Here is a 25,725-nt window from a genome sequence, read left to right as displayed (position 1 = left end):
GAAGTGGGTCTAACTTCAACCGCTCTGCCTGTGTGTTAGTGAGAGAATTAGCTGGAGAGAAGTGGGTCTAACTTCAACCGCTCTGCCTGTGTGTTAGAGTGACAGAATTAGCTGGAGAGAAGTGGGTCTAACTTCAACCGCTCTGCCTGTGTGTTAGAGTGACAGAATTAGCTGGAGAGAAGTGGGTCTAACTTCAACCGCTCTGCCTGTGTGTTAGAGTGACAGAATTAGCTGGAGAGAAGTGGGTCTAACTTCAACCGCTCTGCCTGTGTGTTAGAGTGACAGAATTAGCTGGAGAGAAGTGGGTCTAACTTCAACCGCTCTGCCTGTGTGTTAGAGTGACAGAATTAGCTGGAGAGAAGTGGGTCTAACTTCAACCGCTCTGCCTGTGTGTTAGAGTGACAGAATTAGCTGGAGAGAAGTGGGTCTAACTTCAACCGCTCTGCCTGTGTGTTAGAGTGACAGAATTAGCTGGAGAGAAGTGGGTCTAACTTCAACCGCTCTGCCTGTGTGTTAGAGTGACAGAATTAGCTGGAGAGAAGTGGGTCTAACTTCAACCGCTCTGCCTGTGTGTTAGAGAGAGAATTAGCTGGAGAGAAGTGGGTCTAACTTCAACCGCTCTGCCTGTGTGTTAGAGTGACAGAATTAGCTGGAGAGAAGTGGGTCTAACTTCAACCGCCCTGCCTGTGTGTTAGAGTGACAGAATTAGCTGGAGAGAAGTGGGTCTAACTTCAACCGCCCTGCCTGTGTGTTAGAGTGACAGAATTAGCTGGAGAGAAGTGGGTCTAACTTCAACCGCTCTGCCTGTGTGTTAGAGTGACAGAATTAGCTGGAGAGAAGTGGGTCTAACTTCAACCGCCCTGCCTGTGTGTTAGTGAGAGAATTAGCTGGAGAGAAGTGGGTCTAACTTCAACCGCCCTGCCTGTGTGTTAGAGTGACAGAATTAGCTGGAGAGAAGTGGGTCTAACTTCAACCGCCCTGCCTGTGTGTTAGAGTGACAGAATTAGCTGGAGAGAAGTGGGTCTAACTTCAACCGCCCTGCCTGTGTGTTAGTGAGAGAATTAGCTGGAGAGAAGTGGGTCTAACTTCAACAGAATTAGCTGGAGAGTAGTGGGTCTAACTGCCTGCCTGTGTGTTAGAGTGAGAATTAGCTGGAGAGAAGTGGGTCTAAAAACCGCAGCCTGTGTGTTAGAGAAGAATTAGCTGGATATGCAGAATGTTCTAACACCGCCCTGCCTGTGTGTTAAAGAGAAACAGCTGAGAGCCCCAACCCTACACACACACACACAACACACCCTGCCTGTGTATATCACAGAATTAGTCTGGGGAAAGTGGGTCAATAAGGTTTGAACCGCCCTGCCTGATTCTGCAAAAGAATTAAAAGGAAAGTGGGTCTTTTACTAGAGAAAGTACACAATCCTGCCTTAACGTACTGTAGTGATCAGAATTTGCTTGAGAGAAGTGGGTCTAACTTGAGCTAAAGCCTAGGCATTGCCTGTGTGTTACAAGTGACAGAAGGTTAGCTGGAGAGAAGCATGGGTTACCAAACCAACTCAGCTCTGCCTGTGTGTTAACCAACTCTGTTACATCTTTCCCAAGAAAACTTCCGGTTCTTGAGAGAAGCGGGCATTCGCATTCGCACCGCTCTGCAGGTTGTATAACTGACAGAATTACATTTCATTATAGTACAACGGTTGATTTGTCTAATCTTAGCAATTAGCTGGAGAGCTAGCTACATAGCCCTGCCTGTGTATCAGAGATAATTGCATAATTATCTATTTCGTCGCCCTAACGTAGCCTTCACTGCTAATTAGCTGGAGAGCTAGTGGGTCTAACGCACACAGATTAGCATCACTGTAGTGCTATTCACTCAACTGGAGAGAAGTGGGTTAGTTTACTGTTAGCTAGCTACATAATCTTAGCTGGATTCTTCTTAGCTAGCTACATAGCCGTCCTTATCAGAGAATTAGCTAATTATCGTGGGTCGTAACTTCAACCCCTAACGTAGCCTGTGTGCTATTCGCCCAGGAGCTAGCTGGAAGAAGTGGCTAACGCACACAGATTAGCATCACTAACTTCAACCGCTCTGTGTGTGAGAGACAGAATTAGCTGTAGTGCTATTCACTCAACTGTACTGACTGTGTTAGTTCAGTGTTAGCTAGACATAGCTGTCTTTGTTTCCGATAATTGTGTAGTTTAGTGTGAATTAGCTGGAGTGATTATGTTAATTCACTGAGGTTCGCTAGCCAGCTATTTGTCGAATTAACGTAGAGAGACTGGGTCTAACTAGCCGCCCTGCCTGTGTGTTAGCCAACGTCTAGCTGTTTCGAATTCAATCACCGGTCAGGTAGTATCACATTTTCATTTCATTACAGTACAACGGTTTGATTTGTTTGATCGTGGCTAGCTACATAGCCCCTGCCTTTGTTTCAAAGATAATTGTGTAGTCTAGAAGTTTCTAGGTTAGCTAGCCAGCTATTGTCGTGTGTTTAACTCAAGAATTAAACAACACTGGGTCTAGCTAGCCAGCTGCCTGTGAATAGCAGCACTGTAGAATTATTACACTCAACGGAACGACTTGATTAGTGTTAGTGTCAGAGAATTAGCTCAACTTCAACCGGCCTGTGTGTTAGCCAGCTAGCCTACTTTAGCAGTACTGTATCATTTTAATCATTTTAGTCAATAAGATTCTTGCTACGTAACTTCAACTTTCTGAACATTCGAGACGTGAGAGTTAGCTGGAGAAGTGTCATTCAATTTCCTTGCATTAGCGTTAGCCTGACTGAATTAGCCTGGAACTATGTGTCTGTCTATCCCTGTTCTCTCCTGTGTGCACAGATCATAGAAACGCTGGACAAGTGGGTCTAACGCAACCACCCTGCCTGGTGGTCCCAGCGTGACAGAATTACGCTGGAGTTGGGTCTCTGGTAGCCTCTGGAACTGCCAGAATTAGCTGGCCAACAAGGCAGAGTTCATCTCAGCCTATGCCTGTCCAGTCCCTTGACTTCTTGGCACTGACGGAAACATGGATCACCACAGATAACACTGCTACTGCCTACTGCTGTTAGTGAGTCCGCTGGACGTGTTCTCGCACACCCCGAGAGCTTCTGGTCAGCGGGGTGGTGGCACCGAATCCTCATCTCTCCCAAGTGGTCTTTCTCTCTTTCTCCCCTGCCCATCTGTCTATTGCCTCCTTTGAATTCCATGCTGTCACAGTTACCAGCCCTTTCAAGCTTAACATCCTTATCATTTATCCGCCCTCCAGGTTCCCTAGGAGAGTTCTCAATGAGCTGGATGCCTTGATAAGCTCCCTTCCTGAGGAGGCTTACCTGGAGACAGTTCTGGGTCGACTTTAACCTCCCCCGTCTACCTTTGACTCATTCCTCTCTGCCTCCTTCTTCCACTCCTCTCCTCTTTTACCTGACCCTCTCACCTTCCCCCTACTCACAAGGCAGGCAATACGCTTGACCTCATCTTTACTAGATGCTGTTCTTCCACTAACCTCATTGCAACTCCCCTCCAAGTCTCCGAACTACCTTGTATCCTTTTCCCTCTCAACCGCTCATCCAACACTTCCCAGACTGCCCCTAGCTGGATGGTATCGGGTCCCAACCTTCGCCTGTGTCTCCCCTGCTAACCGCCCTGCCTGTGTGGAGAGAAGTGGGTCTAACTTCAACCGAGAGAAGCTCTCCTCTTCCATCCTATCTTCCTTCCCTCTGCTCAAACTTTCTCCAACCTATCTCCTGATTCTGCCTCCTCAACCCTCCTCTCCTCCCTTACTGCATCCTTTGACTCCCTATGTCCCCTATCCTCCAGGCCGTCGGTCCTCCCTTCCCGCTCTGCCTGTGTGTTCGACGACTCATTAGCTGAGCTCACAGAACAGGGCTGCCGGGCAGCCGAGCTGGAAATGGAGGAAAACCGCCTCCCTGCGGACCTGGCATCCTTTCACTCCCTCCTCTCTACATTTTCCTCCTCTGTCTCTGCTGCTAAAGCCACTTTCTACCATTCTAAATTCCAAGCATCCGCCTCTGCCCTGTGCTCTTTGCCACCTTCTCCTCCCTCCTGAATCCTCCCCCGCCTCCTCCCTGTCTGCAGATGACTTCGTCAACCATTTTGAAAAGAAGGGGTCGATGACATCCGATCCTCGCCTTGCTAAGTCAAACGACACCGCTGGTTCTGCTCACACTCCCCTACCCTATGCTCTGACCTCTTTCTCCCTCTCTCTCCAGATGAAATCTCTGCCTGTTGTGACGAGCCGGCCGCCCAACAACCTGCCCGGTCTTGACCCTCAACCCCTCCTGTCTTTAGTCCAGACCATTTCCGGAGACCTGGGTCTCCCTTACCTCACCTCGCTCATCAACTCATCCCTGACCGAGGCTAATCCCTCCCGTCTTCAAGAGAGCGAGAGTTGCACCCCTTCTGAAAAAACCTACACTCGATCCCTCCGATGTCAACAACTACAGACCAGTATCCCTTCTCTGCCTTTTCTCTCCAAAACTCTTGAGCGTGGGTCCTTGGCCAGCTCTGCCTGTCTCTCTCAGAATGACCTTCTGGATCCAAATCAGTCAGGTTTCAAGACTAGTCATTCAACTGAGACTGCTCTGCCTGTGTATCAGGAGGCGCTTAGCACTGCTAAAGCTAACTCTCTCCCTCTGCTCTCATCCTTCTAGACCTATCGGCTGCCTTCGATACTGTGAACCATCAGATCCTCCTCTCCACCCTCTCCGAGTTGGGCATCTGGAGAGAAGTGGGTCCCACGCTTGCCTTGTGTCCTACCTGACAGGTCGCTGGAGAGGTGGCGTGGCGAGAATCTGTCTCCTCACCACGCGCTCTCACCACTGGTGTCCCCCAGGGGTCTGTTCTAGGCCCTGCTCTTATTCTCGCTATACACCAAGTCAGCTGGCTCTGTCATAACCTCACATGGTCTCTCCTATCATTGCTATGCAGACGAATTACAATTAATCTTCTCCTTTCCCCTTCTGATGACCAGGTGGCGAATTATCTCTGCATGTCTGGCAGACATATCAGTGTGGATGACGGATCACCACCTCAGCTGAACCTCAGCAAGACGGAGCTCCTCTTCCTCCCGGGGTTAGGACTGCCCGTTCCATGATCTCGCCATCACGGTTGACAACTCCATTGTGTCCTCCTCCCAGAGCGCTAAGAACCTTGGCGTGATCCTGGACAACACCCTGACGTTCTCAACTAACATCAAGGCGGTGTCCCGTTCCTGTAGGTTCATGCTCTGCAACATCCGTTAGAGAGACCCTAGCCTCACACAGGAAGTGGCGCAGGTCCTAATCCAGGCACTTGTCATCTCCCGTCTTGATTACTGCAACTCGCTGTTGGCTGGGCTCCAACTGCCTGTGCCATTAAACCCTACAACTCATCCAGAACGCCGCAGCCCTGTCTGGTGTTCAACCTTCCCAAGTTCTCTCACGTCACCGCTCCTCCGCTGTGTCCACTGGCTTCCAGTTGAGAGAAGTGGGTCGCATCCGCTACAAGACCATGGTGCTCGCCAGGAGCTGTGAGGGGAACGTGCACCTCAGTACCTCCAGGCTCTGATCAGGCCCTACACCCAAACAAGGGCACTGCGTTCATCCACCTCTGGCCTGCTCGCCTCCCTACCACTGAGGAAGTACAGTTCCCGCTCAGCCCAATCAAAACTGTTCGCTGCTCTGGCCCCCCAATGGTGGAACAAACTCCCTCACGACGCCAGGACAGCGGAGTCAATCACCACCTTCCGGAGACACCTGAAACCCCACCTCTTCAAGGAATACCTAGGATAGGGTAAGCTTTTACATAGGAAAGTAATCCTTCTCACAGTCCATTCTCCCCCAACAAGATTTAGATGCAAGTGGCTGTTCCACTGGTTGTCATAAGGTGTATGCACCAGGCCTTTGTAAGTCGCTCTGGATAAGAGCGTCTGCTAAATGACTTAAATGTAAATGTAAATGTAAAATGAGTGAATGTGGTTATACCAACAGTCCAGCAGGGGGCAGATGTCCATGAGAGTCAGGCTGCAGTAGCAGTGCTGTAACAGATGAGACAAAGGTGATCTGGTAGTACCTGGGCTGGGCCCACATACACAGATCAGACAACTGTCCTGGCCCTGTGGCCCTGGCCAGCTTCCAAACATAACTATGGAAGGAAAGCAGCGCTCAGGTAAGGTCTTGGATTAAAGGCATACATAGTACGGCAAGCTAATAGCATAGCGGCATATCTATGGCTGGGACTGACTGGGCTAGAAGCCTCTTCACATCATCAACAGCAAGCGGTGGATAGAAGTCTTCCTGTCGGGAATTTGCTAAATGTCTCATACTTCCTCAAAATCCATATATCCTAAATAAGTGTAGGCTTAATATATTGAGTGTGATGGAGACAGAGCGAGACAGAGAGACACACACAGAAAGAGAGAGACACACACAGAAAGAGAGACAGACACAGAAAGAGAGAGACAGACACAGAAAGAGAGAGACAGACAAAGAGAGAGAGAGAGAGAGAGACACACAAAGAGAGAGAGAGACACACAAAGAGAGAGAGAGACACACAGAAAGAGAGAGACACACAGAAAGAGAGAGACACAGAAAGAGTGCGAGACACAGAAAGAGAGCGAGACACAGAAAGAGAGCGAGACACAGAAAGAGAGCGAGACACAGAAAGAGAGAGAGACACAGAAAGAGAGAGAGACACAGAGAGACCGAGAGAGAGAGACAGAGAGAGAGAGAGACAGAGGAGTGATAATTTACCCTTTAGCAACAGTGCCTCAGATAATGTGACTACACTCTTTGAGACCCCTGTATAAAACTAGGGGGGCTCTGGACATGAACGAGCACATTGTTCTCATAACTGGTTCTGTTATGATAAGTAGAGCACTTACTTTGCTTTTTATGAATCACATTTTATTATGACAGCAATTTGCCCCTCAATCACAACCATTTGAATATATTCTCCTTGATAGGAGATGGCAGGGAGGAGCAGGAGCCCCATTCAGAAAGCATGGATTTGGACAAATTTCCACAGCTACACACACACATGTATATGTAAAAGGGCACTTAAGCACCAACATGTAAAGTTCAAAGGACCGTGCCAAATAAAAAGCTAAGAGTGTATCATTGTTTTAAGTTAAGGCATATATACATTTTTCAACCATGTTCCATCTAAAAACTTTGGAATAAACCAAGGCTTTGATTTCTGGTCAAACAGATGAGAAAGGGGTCTTAGAAAACATTGGCAAGAAAGTCTTAAAGGTATTATAAATGCATCAAAACACAATGACATTGAAGAAAAGACCCCTCCGGGGGTCAACCCCATTTCGATTCAGGAAATACAATGAAATTCCAACCCAAATGATCGTGTAATGCTTTTCTATGAAGAAATAATTTTCTATTTTCTAAACCAACTGGAATTTAAATGGAATTGACCCCAACTCTGCTGCCAACTAATACTAACACTACTTAGTTTTGGAGAAATTACTTGCCTTCTGTAAGTTTAAGAAACATTGCCTTGTAATTACATTACCAAAAACCAATATATCTTAAAGATATTTTCACATTTCGCTCCCTCATATGAGGCCAGAGTGTAGAATAATACCCAAATATGCAAAGGAGGATATTGCATATGTATAGCTAGGACACATCCCCATGAAGAGAATGAGGTTCAAAGTCAAGGTGTCATGTCATAGCTGACACCATTCTTTCTGCAGACATCTTTGAATCTTAATTCAGAACAGATATTTAAGAGTTTTTGGAAAATGTAGACACAAAAAATAAAATAAAAACCTGAGGAAGATTTTACAGAAATTCTGTTACCAAAATTTGCATCTGCACAGCTCTACCAGTAAATGTGTTTTTGTAAAAATGTTCAGTGTAAATTGTTACAAGTAGTCCTTGTGCATAGAGTTGTGTGGTTTGTTAAACCTTGAAATGGATGTTTTTGGTTTGGCATACCTTTTAAATGAAAAATCCAATACTGTGAAATTGCCCATATGCTAACATTGCATTTAGGTCAGATGTATTTGTGGGTAATTTTCCAAGTAAACACTACGTAAATCACTAAACCAAAAACAAGACAGATGTGAACTGTAAAGAACCATAGCAGTTTAGCATTAACTAAGTGGGCCCATAACTTTATTGGGCAGGGCACATTTGGTTTTCAGGGTAATAGAAGACAGCCTGTCTTCTGCTTTTGGACGTTAACAAGATGACACTCCATCTTAACTCCTCCTCCACATGTACTGGATTGGTTGAACAGTGCAGAAGAAAACCTCCCGGGATCAGGACCAGACTGTGGGCATCCTGCTCAGGGTTTAAACAATCATAATCATTTACACCTGCTATGTTAAGTTACTGACAGGCTAACAGCTCATAGGTTGCCAACCTACTATAACAGGAAATGCCAGGGCAGGGTCTGTGTGTCCTTATGGCATGATGTTATGTCCCAGCATGCTTTGGTTACCATCTTGGATACCCGCTGATGATGATCCCAAAACACAAAGCAGAATCACTTCCTCTTCCTGGTGGAGTAACTGACATCCCTACATCCTCAGCGTAACTCAAACCGTTTACCATATCTGCCGGTCTTAACTGTAGGCTACTCAACACATTAGCCTTGACCGTCACGTCAAAGCCACGATTCTTCTTGGAGACCCGCTGACATGAGACAGAACTACATAGTGTCAGACAACAATTAGAGGGATTATTGCAGGTTCACAAACCAGAGGTTGAAAACCACAAGAGGATGGGTTTCAGAGTGTTGGGCTGTGGTTTCCATCTCAACATCATTATCTTTTCCGTTATACACTTCTGCAATGGAAACATACAAAACCCTGGTTGGACTGGGTTAACTGAACCAGGAGTGAGCGGGCCCTTGGGGTGCGGCTCTGGCCTGGCCAAAGTGAGCTCCCCTCCAGAACTCTCCCACAGATTGGCCTCACCATCCAGCCAGTGGTCCCTCAAAGATAAACACTATTATAGCGGATTCTTCTGCCCTCAGCATTAAAAAGCCCACAACAGCAGCCTGCAGTATGGCAGCCAAGTGTTGTGCCTTTAAACGGATCTCATTTGATGGAGATTCAGTCCCTAGATGTCGATCTGCTCTGACAGGGATCCACAAGGGAAAACACAGGTAATTGCTCGGCGGTGGCTCAGAGCTGGTTTCATTTCATTCTTACTACTGTGATTCTTCTTCAGTCCCTCCCGGTCTTAACCAGTTAATTAAGTTAGCATAGCGGAGTGGTGGGTCTGGGGCCTTGCTAGGTATTATTTAACACACACAGAGGGTAAAAAACATTAACACCTGCTCTTTCCATGACAGACTGACCAGGTGAATCCAGTTGAAAGCAATTATCTTTTATTGACGTCACTTATTAAATCCACTTCAGTCAGTGTAGATGAAGAGGAGGAGACAGGTTAAAGAAGGATTGTTAAGGCTTGAGATAATTGAGACATGGATTGTGTAGGAGTGACTTTCAGAGGGTGAATGGGCAGGACAAATGGGACACACCTGGTCCCGGGTGTGTTGGGATAAACACACATCTTCCCCATTATTTGAAGAGACTCTCTCCATGCAGACAATGTTGGATTTTGGTATTGGCATTTTTGTTTGGACACCTTTCAACAACCCTCATTATCACATCTATGCATGCAACCACTCACTTACACCATTGTAGGTTACTTCGGTTATTCCTTAACTCGACGTCGTCTCCCTTTTTGTTATGGGCTTTGAGCTGGTTCGTGACACAGGCGCACTGGTTTGTGGCAAGAACTGCAACATTGAGGTTTTCACGCTCAAAAGTTTCCTGTTTGTATCAGGAATGGTCCAACACCCAAACGACATCCAGCTAACTTGACAACTGGGAAGCATTGGAGGAGAACATGTCCCAAAACATCCCTGTGGAACTCTTTCAACACCTTGTAGAGTCCATGCCCTGGGGGGGGTCAGTATACTCAGTGTAGACTGGTGTCGTCAGAGTGATGAGGGTGGTGATGAGATGGGAAGGTGGACTGTAACTGTACTGTTCATACCAGAATTGACAGACTGTCTGACTGCAGATTAGTTACTGTAGAATCAGACTGTATGAGGGAGCCGTGAGCTGTAATGTAGAGCCAATAGAAATAGAGATGTGCTATAAAGTACACTACTAACTAGGGATGCACAATATATATAAACATAGGTAGGACGCCATGACAAATACAGCACTACACAGAACAAAAGCAGAAAAATAACTAAGTGCCCATTCCAACGACTAAACAAGTTCAAGTTGATCAAGAAAATTTCAGTGAGACAACTAACTCAATGGCGAAATCAACGCCAAGATAATGGAATTCATTGCCCTTGACAATCAAATGTCCTCTGTCGTGGATGATGTTGGCTTTCACCCGGCACACACTACCAAGTAGGCACTATTTTTCAGATGTTGCCCTACTGGAGACAGTTTGTTGAAAAGCACATCTATGAGCTACTTTCTACGGGCGTCACTGCTATTAGCTTCACGACTGACATTTGGACCAGCGATATCAGCCCCATGAGCATGCTGAGTCTAACAGCATTGTGGGGGGACAAAAGTTTTGCACTGAGGAAAGCCGTATTGCTCAAGAATGTGCTGATTCTCATACTGCTGCTGCCATTTCAATGGCATTTGAGAACATGTGTGAAACTTGGAAACATGAAAACACTCCTAGCTCCATTTGAACAACTGACTGGAGAAATAATCTCATCAACTGCGTCTGCAGCAGACGTGACACCCTCTGTCATGGCATTGAAACGCCTGCTCAACAAAACTTGCCAACAGACCGTGGGGTTAAAACTTAAAGTACTCCACTAGAGGCTGTGAACAAGTGATTCAGTGGCATTCTCTCAGAGCCTCTTTACTGTGCCACCACCATGCTCGATGCTAGGTACAAGGACCGCTACTTCGATGCAGACTAGAAACAGGGTTTACGTGAAATGTTACAGAGACAGCTGGACAAGATAGAAATGGACACAGTGACCGTGCGCTCCGAGGAAGAGAGGCCACGGACAGACAGAGCTGGACAAGATAGAAATGGACACAGTGACCGTGCGCTCCGAGGAAGAGAGGCCACGGACAGACAGAGCTGGACAAGATAGAAATGGACACAGTGACCGTGCGCTCCGAGGAAGAGAGGCCACGGACAGACAGAGCTGGACAAGATAGAAATGGACACAGTGACCGTGCGCTCCGAGGAAGAGGCCACGGACAGACAGAGCTGGACAAGATGGAAATGGACACAGTGACCGTGCGCTCCGAGGAAGAGGGCCACGGACAGACAGATCTGGACAAGATGGAAATGGACACAGTGACCGTGCGCTCCGAGGAAGAGAGGCCACGGACAGACACAGTTGGACAAGATAGAAATGGACACAGTGACCGTGCGCTCCGAGGAAGAGAGGCCACGGACAGACACAGTTGGACAAGATAGAAATGTACACAGTGACAGTGCGCTCCGAGGAAGAGAGGCAACAGACACAGTTGGACAAGATAAAATGGACACAGTGACCGTGCGCTCCGAGGAAGAGAGGCCACGGACAGACACAGTTGGACAAGATAGAAATGTACACAGTGACAGTGCGCTCCGAGGAAGAGAGGCCACGGACAGACACAGTTGGACAAGATAGAAATGGACACAGTGACCGTGCGCTCCGAGGAAGAGAGGCCACGGACAGACAGAGCTGGACAAGATAGAAATGGACACAGTGACCGTGCGCTCCGAGGAAGAGGGCCACGGACAGACAGAGCTGGACAAGATAGAAATGGACACAGTGACCGTGCGCTCCGAGGAAGAGAGGCCACGGACAGACAGAGCTGGACAAGATAGAAATGGACACAGTGACCGTGCGCTCCGAGGAAGAGAGGCCACGGACAGACAGAGCTGGACAAGATAGAAATGGACACAGTGACCGTGCGCTCCGAGGAAGAGAGGCCACGGACAGACAGAGCTGGACAAGATAGAAATGGACACAGTGAAGAAGAGGCCACGGACAGACAGAGCTGGACAAGATAGAAATGGACACAGTGACCGTGCGCTCCGAGGAAGAGAGGCCACGGACAGACAGAGCTGGACAAGATAGAAATGGACACAGTGACCGTGCGCTCCGAGGAAGAGAGGCCACGGACAGACAGAGCTGGACAAGATAGAAATGGACACAGTGACCGTGCGCTCCGAGGAAGAGAGGCCACGGACAGACAGAGCTGGACAAGATAGAAATGGACACAGTGACCGTGCGCTCCGAGGAAGAGAGGCCACGGACAGACAGAGCTGGACAAGATAGAAATGGACACAGTGACCGTGCGCTCCGAGGAAGAGAGGCCACGGACAGACAGAGCTGGACAAGATAGAAATGGACACAGTGACCGTGCGCTCCGAGGAAGAGAGGCCACGGACAGACAGAGCTGGACAAGATAGAAATGGACACAGTGACCGTGAGGAAGAGAGGCCACGGACAGACAGAGCTGGACAAGATAGAAATGGACACAGTGACCGTGCGCTCCGAGGAAGAGAGGCCACGGACAGACAGAGCTGGACAAGATGGAAATGGACACAGTGACCGTGCGCTCCGAGGAAGAGAGGCCACGGACAGACAGATCTGGACAAGATGGAAATGGACACAGTGACCGTGCGCTCCGAGGAAGAGAGGCCACGGACAGACACAGTTGGACAAGATAGAAATGTACACAGTGACAGTGCGCTCCGAGGAAGAGAGGCCACGGACAGACACAGTTGGACAAGATAGAAATGTACACAGTGACAGTGCGCTCCGAGGAAGAGAGGCCACGGACAGACACAGTTGGACAAGATAGAAATGGACACAGTGACCGTGCGCTCCGAGGAAGAGAGGCCACGGACAGACACAGTTGGACAAGATAGAAATGTACACAGTGACAGTGCGCTCCGAGGAAGAGGCCACGGACAGACACAGTTGGACAAGATAGAAATGGACACAGTGACAGTGCGCTCCGAGGAAGAGGCCACGGACAGACACAGTTGGACAAGATAGAAATGGACACAGTGACCGTGCGCTCCGAGGAAGAGAGGCCACGGACAGACAGAGCTGGACAAGATAGAAATGGACACAGTGACCGTGCGCTCCGAGGAAGAGAGGCCACGGACAGACAGAGCTGGACAAGATAGAAATGGACACAGTGACCGTGCGCTCCGAGGAAGAGAGGCCACGGACAGACAGAGCTGGACAAGATAGAAATGGACACAGTGACCGTGCGCTCCGAGGAAGAGAGGCCACGGACAGACAGAGCTGGACAAGATAGAAATGGACACAGTGACCGTGCGCTCCGAGGAAGAGAGGCCACGGACAGACAGAGCTGGACAAGATAGAAATGGACACAGTGACCGTGCGCTCCGAGGAAGAGAGGCCACGGACAGACAGAGCTGGACAAGATAGAAATGGACACAGTGACCGTGCGCTCCGAGGAAGAGAGGCCACGGACAGACAGAGCTGGACAAGATAGAAATGGACACAGTGACAGGAAGAGAGGCCACGGACAGACAGAGCTGGACAAGATGGAAATGGACACAGTGACCGTGCGCTCCGAGGAAGAGAGGCCACGGACAGACAGATCTGGACAAGATGGAAATGGACACAGTGACCGTGCGCTCCGAGGAAGAGAGGCCACGGACAGACACAGTTGGACAAGATAGAAATGGACACAGTGACCGTGCGCTCCGAGGAAGAGAGGCCACGGACAGACACAGTTGGACAAGATAGAAATGTACACAGTGACAGTGCGCTCCGAGGAAGAGAGGCCACGGACAGACACAGTTGGACAAGATAGAAATGGACACAGTGACCGTGCGCTCCGAGGAAGAGAGGCCACGGACAGACACAGTTGGACAAGATAGAAATGTACACAGTGACAGTGCGCTCCGAGGAAGAGAGGCCACGGACAGACACAGTGGACAAGATAGAAATGGACACAGTGACCGTGCGCTCCGAGGAAGAGAGGCCACGGACAGACAGATCTGGACAAGATGGAAATGGACACAGTGACCGTGCGCTCCGAGGAAGAGAGGCCACGGACAGACACAGTTGGACAAGATAGAAATGGACACAGTGACCGTGCGCTCCGAGGAAGAGAGGCCACGGACAGACACAGTTGGACAAGATAGAAATGTACACAGTGACCGTGCGCTCCGAGGAAGAGAGGCCACGGACAGACACAGTTGGACAAGATAGAAATGGACACAGTGACCGTGCGCTCCGAGGAAGAGAGGCCACGGACAGACACAGTTGGACAAGATAGAAATGTACACAGTGACAGTGCGCTCCGAGGAAGAGAGGCCACGGACAGACACAGTTGGACAAGATAGAAATGGACACAGTGACCGTGCGCTCCGAGGAAGAGAGGCCACGGACAGACAGAGCTGGACAAGATAGAAATGGACACGGTGACCGTGCGCTCCAAGGAAGAGAGGCCACGGACAGACAGAGCTGGACAAGATAGAAATGGACACAGTGACAGTGCGCTCCGAGGAAGAGGCCACGGACAGACACAGTTGGACAAGATAGAAATGTACACAGTGACAGTGCGCTCCGAGGAAGAGGCCACGGACAGACACAGTTGGACAAGATAGAAATGGACACAGTGACAGTGCGCTCCGAGGAAGAGGCCACGGACAGACACAGTTGGACAAGATAGAAATGGACACAGTGACAGTGCGCTCCGAGGAAGTGATGCCACGGACAGACAGAGCTGGACAAGATAGACATGGACACAGTGACCGTGCGCTCCGAGGAAGAGAGGCCACGGACAGACACAGCTGGACAAGATAGAAATGGACACAGTGACAGTGCGCTCCGAGGAAGAGAGGCCACGGACAGACAGAGCTGGACAAGATAGACATGGACACAGTGACCGTGCGCTCCGAGGAAGAGAGGCCACGGACAGACAGAGCTGGACAAGATAGACATGGACACAGTGACCGTGCGCTCCGAGGAAGAGAGGCCACGGACAGACACAGCTGGACAAGATAGAAATAGACACAGTGACCGTGCGCTCCGAGGAAGAGAGACCACGGACAGACAGAGCTGAAAATTCACTGCTTGACAAATCCTGGTGGAGACTGAACAAAGAAACAGCACAGCAAGTAAGTGAAAGAAATAAGATCAGATTGTGTTTTACTGGTAATTGGGACATACGTAAATGCCAACATGTGTTGCTTTTTGGTCAGTGTGTGTGTTTCTAACTATTTAACTGTACTAGAATTCTTAAAAAGGCAGCTAAAATGTTAAATATAGTCTATAGGTTTCTTGTTTTTTGGCAGGGAAAATATTGGATATCAGTATCGGCCAAAAATGTCATATCGGTGCATCACTACTAAACTCAGCAAAAAAAATAAACGTCCTCTCACTGTCAACTGCGTTTATTTTCAGCAAACTTAACATGTGTAAATATTTGTATGATCATTACAAGATTCAACAATTGGGACATAAACTGAACAAGTTGCACAGACATGTGACGAACAGAACTGGAATAATGTGTCAGGCAGTATCTTGTGTGGCCATCAGCTGCATTAAGTACTGCAGTGCATCTCCTCCTCATGGACTGCACCAGATTTGCCAGTTATTGCGGTGAGATGTTACCCCACTCTTCCACCAAGGCACCGGACATTTCTGGGGGGAATGGCCCTAGCCCTCTGATCCAACAGGTCCCAGACGTGCTCAATGGGACTGAGATCCGGGCTCGTCGCTGGGCGTGGCAGAACACATTCCTATGTTGCAGGAAATCATGCACAGAAAGAGCAGTATGGCTTGTGGCATTGTCATGCTGGAGGGTCATGTCAGGATGAGCCTGCAGGAAGGGTACCTCATGAGGGAGGAGGATGTCTTCCCTGTAGCACAGCGTGGAGATGCCTGCAATGACAACAAGCGCAGTCTGATGATGCTATGACACAACGCCCCAGACCATGACGGACCCTCCACCTCCAAATCGATCCTGCTCCAGACCTCGGTGTAACGCTCATTCCGTCGACGATAAACACAAATCCGACCACCCCTGTTTGTGAGACAAAACCGTGACTCATCAGTGAAGAGCACTTTTTACCAGTCCTGACTGGTCCAGCGATGGTGGGTTTGGGACCATAGGTGGCGTTGTTGCAACAGGTCTACAAGCCCTCTGTCCAGCCTCTCTCTCAGTCTGAGCACTGATGGAGGGATTGTGCGTTCCTGGTGTAACTCAGGCAGTTGTTGTTGCCATCCTGTACCTGTCCCGCAGGTGTGATGTTAGGATGTACCGATCCTGTGCAGGTGTTGTTACACGTGGTCTGCCACTGCGAGGACGATCAGCTGTCCGTCCTGTCTCACTGTAGCGCCGTCTTAGGCGTCTCACAGTACGGACATTGCAATTTATTGCCCTGGCCACATCTGCAGTCCTCATGCAGCATGCCTAAGGCACATTCACGCAGATGAGCAGGGACCCTGGGCATCTTTCTTTGGTGTTTATCAGAGTCCGTAGAACGGCCTCTTTAGTGTCCTGCGTTTTCATAACTGTGACCTTAATTGCCTACCTGTCTGTAAACTGTTAGTGTCTTAATGACCATTCCACAGGTGCATGTTCATGAATTGTTTATGGTTCATTGAACAAGCATGGGAGACACTGTTTAAACCGTTTACAATGAAGATCTGAAGTTATTTGGATTTTTACTAATTATCTTTGAAAAGACAGAGTTCTGAAAAAGAGTTTACTAACCCATGTCCTTCCTTGTAGTTTTCCATTACCATGTCTCTCGCTATTCCTAATTTCACCTCACTGAACGCTCTCCAAGTCCACTGCTTGTTGTGTTGAAATGAGGGTTTGTTCGTTTAGGGAGTCTCTTCCTGTAACATGACACATCTGCAATAACATGACAGTTCTGCAATCTATCAATCTGATTTTCATTCAGACTAATCTTACTGGCATCAAATGCCATTACACCCACTTCCTCCTGGAGCAACATTTGCTTAATTAAAGCAAAGTTTTTCTGTTATCAGTACATCAGTGGCCAGGTGTGTGTGTGTGTGTTTGTTTGTTAGCCTCTAATCCCTCCCACAATGGACAGTTGTGTGGCATGCGGGGCACAATGACGAGTGCTATGCCAGAGGAATCCGATCGCAGATGTTATCAAATCAGCAGTTCTCCACTTACCACCACACATACACACAGAGATTTCTGTTTGCATAGAAGTTGTCAAAGGCAGGTACTGTCTGTGGCCAAAGGGGAAAGCACCCTGGTGCAGACTCCAATTACGGACCTTTATCGGTGTGTGTGTGTGTGTGTGTGTGTGTGTGTGTGTGTGTGGTCAGTAATGTTCAAGTAACCTCTCTCTCCAGGACAGTGCTCCTCCTCGTATTCCTCTGCTTCCCAGACTAGAGGGCATATTGAGAAGCCTTGAAGAGGAGCCAACCTGCTTAGGTCCTTTTCATCCTCACCTGACATGTCTGTCAGTCTGTCTGGGATCCCTTTCACAGTCAGTCTTCATAGAGATGAAGGCTAAGAACCAAGTTGTTTTCAGAAAGGTTTTACTATAATGTTTAAACGATTACTATATAATATCATTGTGGTTCCTGAGATGTTGTTAAAACACTTCTACAGGCATTATGAGATGTGATAATCTGCACTAGGCAGTGTGATTGTGTAAAAGACAGGTTGGAACGCCACCACTCACAAAATAAAAAAAACCTGCTTGCCTGCATTACAAACTTAGCTGCTGCCTGGTTGCCAAGGCAACACCCATGTGACTCAGGGCCGGTCAGGATCTGTGAGCATCCTCTAACCCCCTCTCTCCCTCCCACAGGCTCTCTAAGCCAATCACAAGGCAGCGTGTCCCATACGGGTAAAACCTACTCACAGAGGGAGTGTGTGGTCTTTGCTTGGCGCTGCCTGAGGTTTAAAATACCCATATGCTAGGCTAAGGCCTGGTCTGTGGATACACACAGGAGTATTGGTGCAACCTCTGGCTTAAAATACCCATATGCTAGGGCTTGTGTTCTGGTGACACACATATGGAGGGTGGTTTGTGGTTTGCGTGGACTCTTCTGATCCCTCTCAGATTTAGATCAGCTTTATTAGCATTAATGACAGGGCCACTGTTGCTAAAGCAAATTGAGATAATGACAACAACAACCGTAAAAAATGGAATAGTAGTAATGTGATTAGAGAAAGGAGAAATCTCTCGCTCTCTTGTCATAGACTTCTCTCTCTCCTCGTCTCTCTCTCCATTGCTCCTGTTGTTAACTCAGGTTCCAGGGAAGTATTGACAGCTGGAGCCCAGTGAAGATGTCTGGCTTTCCCCTACTAACTGCATTGGCCACAGCAGCCCACCCTCTCACACACACTCCCCCACTTCTTCCTCTCTCTTCGTGGCTCTCTGGATCTCACTGGGCTGGCCATCGCCCACTCTCTCTACCTCTCCATATGCCCTTCTTTATTTCTCTTTCCCTCACTCTCCATCTCTCCCCACGCCCTCGGTCTTGCTAACTCTCTGGCTCCATCTCTCTCAGGTTGGGGATTCTACTGGGTCCATCCACTCAGACTAGAGAGTAGGAGATCTATCCTCCCTCTACCTCTGGGAACACTGCCATGTGTAGAACTCAGGAGGGATCTGCTAGGAGGTTCTTCTTAATACCTTCACACTGCAATCTTTTCGTGTTTCCTCAATGAAACTGTACTTTATGTTTTAAAAGTGGGGCAACTCCACAGAAAATCACACAGAAATCAAAGCCTTTATGTATCCCTACATTTTGGAACTTCACATGTTGGTGCTCACTGCTCATGGGTCCTTTTATGATGGAAATGCCCAGTGCATAAGCTACCATTCTGCATTCTCAGCTTCCCACTGCCATTAGACAGGAGTAAGATTGAAACAGGGCAGGGCTACTGTGACTCTGGTCAGTCAGAGTCTGGTTGTGATGTCTGGGTTTTGAGTAAGGACACAGCAGTGATGCTTCCAAAACAAAGTGTCCTGACTTTGACCCTCCACTTAGTCTCACAGTAACTTCCTTGTCCAACACTGGCACCTCAGTCTGAGGACAGGGAGGGAAGTTTTAATGGTTGGCGCAGGACAGGCAGTCCTTAAAGGAGCAATCTACTGCAATCTGCAGTAGTTTCATCCATTTTTGGACTTGTGAATTAATGATATGTACCCATTGGTTCTTGATGAATAGAACTTATAAATGCCTCATGAGCTTAGTTCAGCTGTCGTACTCCATCAGAACCCAAAATATAAGCCTGTTTTACTTCAATATTTATAAACAAAGTAAATGTACTGTAACCAAACACTATATAGCCTCAAAACGTGGTTAAAACTATCATTTTTATATCATAGATGATCAGTCTTTTCATCTATAGTGCTGTTGATGAATTTGAGTGGTTACATTTCTCCAGCCCCATCCCTCAGCTTTTTACTGAAACGGGTGGGGCTTTGTTGTTTTAACTGCAGATTGCAGCTTTAAAAACTGACGAGTGTCAGCGTAAATGCACCACATAGGCTAGTCAAGGTTGTGGTTGAAGTTGTTGAACCAGATAAGGGCAGACAATGAGTTGGTTCAGTTGATGGGAGATGAATCAGAATTTGTGAAATCATTTGTGCAACATTTAACCCTGAGAATAGTTTTAAAATTATGCCAAATAACATTTATTCTAACACACTCTTGAAACCTCCCTATTTCAATCCATCTACACTAATGATTATTAGCCCAATATATCAGACTGTTTATGACACATCCTGAGTACTGTAGGCTGCTGAGGTGCCAAGTTTCATCCTGGTTTACATTAATACATTATGCAGAACAGAATCCCTGCACTAAAACACTTTAACAGCCAACACACTGAGAGGCTTCATTTAAGATAAGGGCACACTTTGAAGAAAGATGCATTCTTCTCATTTTTTTTGTCAGAGATATCGAGTCCTAACTGGATCATAGACTAGGAATTTAAGGTTAGTGAGATGCTGTATGGCGCAGCAGTTCACCCCTGAATTCAACTTTCTTCTCATTTAATCTCAGATGGTCTAAAGTCAGGTTTAGTCCATATTCAACAACAAAGTGAGTTTGTTGTGTAGGTATAGGTGTATGTCTAAGCATCAGGTGAGACCCACCGGCTGGGGTTAGGACTTGATTAGTCCCGACGTTCCTATGCTGTCCTTCAGACAACAGAGTCAAGTTCATTTGTATTGACAAAAACCTACATGTCTGTCGCAAATGTTGAATAAAATTCCATTTGAACTTTACCGGCTGTCCTCTGATTTAGTACTTTTGTGGCCAGAAATTTTAGACAAAACATCCACAGGGATGTATAATGAAACCGACTTCAAAACGCAGGTCTCTGTGTGTGGCTATCACCATTTGTTTGCTCACCACCTGAAGAATGTGCACAAGACAGAAGGACATGCATAACCCAAGTCTTGCAGGGGTTTACATGGTTTTGCGTATGTGCCAGGTGACTGCACTACCAGCGTTTGGAAACATCGGTTTAATAATAGCTTCCTGTAGATATGTTTTCTCAAATTACAAACCACAAAACTGCCGAGACGACAGGTCGAGGAAGTTTAAGATATATTATATTCCATTTTCTGGCTTCCCAAACAAATGTATGGCACTACTCTCAGACCTGCGGTATCACAGTCGGATTGCCAGGCAAAGGCTGGAAAAGAGAACAGGATCTTCTGGGAGGGGGGTTCCATATTAAGGTGTTTAGTCTGAACTGTAAATACACTTCATGACGTCTGGGTTACTTTCTGGTGTCAGTATTTCTGCAGAAAGTATGACAGGCATATTATGCCACAGTATGATCTACTTCTATGGTAGATATTATAGCTTTTGTTCAGGCAGTAGAACAAATCTTAAACAAACTTGTGAAATGATTGATAAATGTTAATGTAGACAGTGCAACCCCATCACAAGGCCGTCCCTCCAGTACTGGATGAGATTATAGTTTTCCAATGACACCACATACTAAACACATACTAAACGTACTCTAATGTATTGAAATAAAAACCGAAAACATGCTTTAGGTGGCCTATCTTAGAATAACGGAGGAATAGCCTATTCACCAGTGTTTGATACATTGTTCAGTAGGCATTTGGAAGCTATAGCTCAGGCCATGGACAAATGGTGAGCCTGGCATAGTAATGCAAGCCAACTTCAGGTAAACCCATGTAGCCTGCCAGCATATTGCTCTCAACCTTCTACCCACGCGTATTTATCTTGAAACAAACCAGGCTTCATCGGAATCATAACACCTCCCATGAACACAATTCTAGTCAGGGAAGATTAGTACAGGATAAAAATGGCACTACATTGCGCGATACGTACCCCATTTTGCTTGGTCGGTTAATCGAAGGGATTCAGGCCGTGGTCGCCGAGGGCTCCAACGCGGGAATGAACAGGCTACTGTGTTTTCCTCTCCAATAATCGGTTCTTCACAACGCTGTTGACGGCTATGGCTTGACGGGGTACTCGAGATAGTCAGTGTGGTTCCCTTCACGCCGACATAGCCTGTTCGTCTGTTATACGCTGTGGGTGTTGGTTGAAAGCACTCCCAAACAAACGTGTCGGTGCATGCATGAGGATCGAAAACATCGGTGTTGACGTTAGATAAATGATATGCACTTTTCAATCATGCTCAACGACGATAGCAGCTAAGCTAATGTTGGCTACCAAGGACCACATACATGATTGACAGAAACAGTTTTTAATTCCCATGTAGCGCGAACCTCATTTTACACTTATAAGGCAGGTAAATAGGGACCGCTTGCATTAATATTGGCAGAGGAAAATCTTATCTTGCCTGCTAAAATAGTCTTAAAATATCCACTTGGTTCTAGACGGACTTATGTATTACAGCTCGGCGCTCCTCTCCGCTGCCTTGTATTTCGCTACTCTCCAAAGACACCGCCGCTTTCAATGTGACCAGCTGCCTGCACCGCATACAGTTATCCTCGGGCGAGAAAAATGCTGAACATTCATTCCTGCATGTCACTTTGTAAGGCCCGACTGTTCAAAATAGCACAATTTACTCGTTGCCTCTTTCCCTGGCGTCGTAAGTGCCATCAAAATTCCTCCAGCAGCTATTCTACTACAGCTTATCAAACGCATCATTGCATGGCACTAACATCATAAATACATCTGCAACAATAATAAACTCATTTTTAGCTACAGGGGAATATGTTTTTTTGTCGAGTAGGCTTCATCTCCCATCTGTTTTCGCGGAAAGACTTGGTGCATTCTCATGGCTCCACCATCTCTAGTACCAAATCAGACAAGCAGCTAGCATCTAAGATGCCGGGCGAATATGAAATGCTATGGTAAATTATGTTTAAATATGAACGATTGCCAGTTCGTTGATATTATTTATCAGACAGAGATCTCAAATGCCAAATCACGACCTCTTTTCGCTCCATCGAACGCCTCACTTCTTCAGCCGTCTGTTTGTGTAGTCTCTGATTTCTCCTCTCATCCCATTCATCACATCTCTTGTCGCGTTCAAAACATCTGGGAACTCGGAAATCTCAGACTTCAGTGCGTTCAAGACATCTGGGAACTCGGAAAAAAATCGAGCTCCGTCTGGGAAAAATCGTTTTCAACGGTCATCCAACTTAGAATTGTAAGTCGGGAACTCGGGTATCTTTCTCGAGCTGTGACTTTTCGACCTGAAGACCACTGACGTCATGATTTGACCCGTTTATTCCGAATTCCAAGTTGTCCTGAAAGCACCATCTCTACCCATCCTCAAGCATTAAATTGGCCTACGTCATCACGCCGTCCTCGCACAGAAGTCACCGTATCCTTCGAAATATGACGTAATGCGCGATAAATATGTCCGTCACTTCCGGTTAGCAACTGTCAAATAGTGTAGCAACACCTACCAACCTGCAGTTTATTATGTAACCCATAATAATCCTGTAATAAACATTAAATGCAGTATTCCATTCAAGTCTTTTACTGTGGTATGTTTTTTGAAGATAGAGTGAATCGCATCAAAATTTCAGCCCAATGCACAGATCTTTAATTCCTTCGAATTATACTGAACAAAAATATAAATGCAACATGTAAAGTCTTGGTCCTATGTTTCATGAGCTGAAATAAAAGATAGCTAGGTATATGCTATTTAGCAGACTATTTTATCCAAAGCGACTTAAACATCTGTGTGGTCCCGGGAATTGAACCTATTATCCTTGAACTGCAAGAGACATGCTCTACCAGCTCTACCAGCTGAAATACAGAGATCCTATATGCACATGCCTGTTAATGAGCATTTCTCCGTTGCCAAGATAACCCATCCACCTGACAGGTGTGGTATATCAAGAAGCTGATTAAACAGCATAATCATTAGACAAGTGCACCTTGCGCTGGGGACAATTAAAGATCACTCTATTATGTGCAGATTGTCACACTACACAATACCACAGATGTGTTCTGTTTTGAGGGAGTGTGCAATTGGCATGCTGAATGCAGAGACGTCCACCAAAGCTGTTGCCAGATAATTAATTGTTAATTTCTCTACTATAAGCTGCCTCCAACATTGTTTTTGAGAATTTGGCAGTACGTCCAACCAGCCTCACAAGCGCAGACCACGTGTTGCCACGCCAGCCCAGGACATCCACATCCGGCTTCTTCACCTGTGGGATCATCTGAGACCAGCCACCCGGACATCTGGTGAAACTGAGGAGTATTTCTATCTATAATGAAGCCCTTTAGTGAGGGAAAACTCATTCTGATTGGTTGGGCCATTCCCCAGTAGGTGGGCCTGGATCCCCAATAGGTGGGCCTGGCTCCCCAGTAGGTGGGCCTGGATCAAATCAAATCAAATGTATTTATATAGCCCTTCGTACATCAGCTGATATCTCAAAGTGCTGTACAGAAACCCAGCCTAAAACCCCAAACAGCAAGCAATGCAGGTGTAGAAGCACGGATCCCCAGTAGGTGGGCCTGGCTCCCCAGTAGGTGGGCCTGGATCCCCAGTAGGTGGGCCTGGATCCCCAGTAGGTGGGCCTGGATCCCCAGTTGGTGGGCCTGGATCCCCAGTAGGTGGGCCTGGATCCCCAGTAGGTGGGTCTGGATCCCCAGTAGGTGGGCCTGGATCCCCAGTAGGTGGGCCTGGATCCCCAGTAGGTGGGCCTGGCTCCCCAGTTGGTGGGCCTGGCTCCCCAGTAGGTGGGCCTGGATCCCCAGTTGGTGGGCCTGGCTCCCCAGTAGGTGGGCCTGGCTCCCCAGTAGGTGGGCCTGGCTCCCCAGTAGGTGGGCCTGGCTCCCCAGTAGGTGGGCCTGGCTCCCCAGTATGTGTGCCTGGATCCCCAGTTGGTGAGCGAATGCTGTGTGGCACAGCGGTGTAAGGCACTGCATCTCAGTGCACAAGGCGTCACTGTAGTTCCTGGTTTGAATCCAGGCTGCATCACATCCGGATGTGATTGGGAGTCCCATAGGGCGGCGCACAATTGGTTGTAAATAAGAATTTGCTCTTGCCTAGTTAAAAATAAAAGTATACTCCCAGGCCACCCATGGCTGTGGAGGGGGCTCAGTCATGTGAAATCCATAGATTAGGGCCTAATGCATTTATTTCTATTGACTGATTTCCTCAGTCAGTAAAATACTTGAAATTGTTGCATTTATATTTTTGTTCAGTATAGTATTTCATATAATTAGAACTTTATATTTATGATTCACACAGAGGTCCACTTTTTTTAAAAACCTTTATTTAACTAGGCAAGTCAGTTAAGAACAAATTCTTATTTTCAATGACTGCCTAGGAACGGTGGGTTAGCGACAGATTTGTACCTTGTACCTTGTTTGTACCTTGTTAGCTCGGGGATTTGAACTTGCAACCTTCCGGTTACTAGTCCAACGCTCTAACCACTAGGCTACCCTGCCGCTCCACTTTATGGATAGCTGCTATATTACTACACTAATACTACTCTATTACTGTGTTTTATCTAATGGGAAACATTTATTTACCTTCTAGAAATTAAAAGCATACACAGAATGATAATGGATGTAGTGTACACATTTGTTCAAGTTGCATTATTGTGCAACTGATGGTGGCCACCTTGTGGACATTGGATGACAGTGCCAAATGTGGCCGTTAATAGTGTCTACTGTTATCAAAATAATTTTCCGGCCCTCCAACTAGTTTTCTTTTAAACAGGACAACAGAGACATATTGGCCTTTAGTTTTGATCAGGGCCCATATGTTAATGGATTGTTCTATGCTTGAGATAGACATGTTATGAACTCAATGATGAGGGGGATACAATGTATACTATTTTGAAGGAGGGGATTGCCATTCTCTCTTTGGCATCAAAGCAGATCCTTTTTACATGCACACTGCAGTATCTGATATGTTATCAGTGTTTTCAGATACTATCTACTTCAAAGGTATTCAACTCTTATCCTACGAAGTCCGGAGCCTGCTGGTTTTTTGTTCTACCTGATAATTACAGTAATTGCACCCACCTTTTATTTAACCTTTATTTAACTGGGCAAGTCAGTTAAGAACAAATTCTTATTTACAATGATGGCCTACCCCGGCCAAACCCTTACCTGTACACAGTGCTGGGCCAATTGTGCACCACCCTATGGGACTCCCAATGTGATACAGCCTGGAATCGATCCAGGGTCTGTAGTGATGACCCTAGCACTGAGATGCAGTGCCTTACATTGCTGCGCCACTCGAGAGCCCAAATCAGTCCCTGATTAGAGGGGAACAATGACAAAAAT

At 47.1% G+C, this 25,725-nt stretch overlaps 1 protein-coding gene across 1 annotated transcript in view; it reads right to left on the bottom strand.

The window, feature by feature from the left end:
- The window catches only part of LOC127931820 (homer protein homolog 1-like), a 40,447-nt gene extending 17,834 nt beyond the window's left edge, over positions 1-22,613 (bottom strand). Inside the window, exon 1 of the mRNA XM_052525568.1 lies at positions 21,325-22,613. Coding sequence (XP_052381528.1) covers positions 21,325-21,329 — 5 coding nt within the window. The 5' untranslated portion in view covers positions 21,330-22,613. The remainder of the gene's footprint in view (positions 1-21,324) is intronic.
- Positions 22,614-25,725: the final 3,112 nt, after the last annotated feature.

This window comes from Oncorhynchus keta, chromosome 9 (assembly GCF_023373465.1).
Source record: "Oncorhynchus keta strain PuntledgeMale-10-30-2019 chromosome 9, Oket_V2, whole genome shotgun sequence".
Classification (NCBI taxonomy): Eukaryota; Metazoa; Chordata; class Actinopteri; order Salmoniformes; family Salmonidae; genus Oncorhynchus; species Oncorhynchus keta.
The sequence above is the reverse complement of the archived record's forward strand: the minus strand, read 5'-3'. Positions and strand labels throughout refer to the sequence as shown.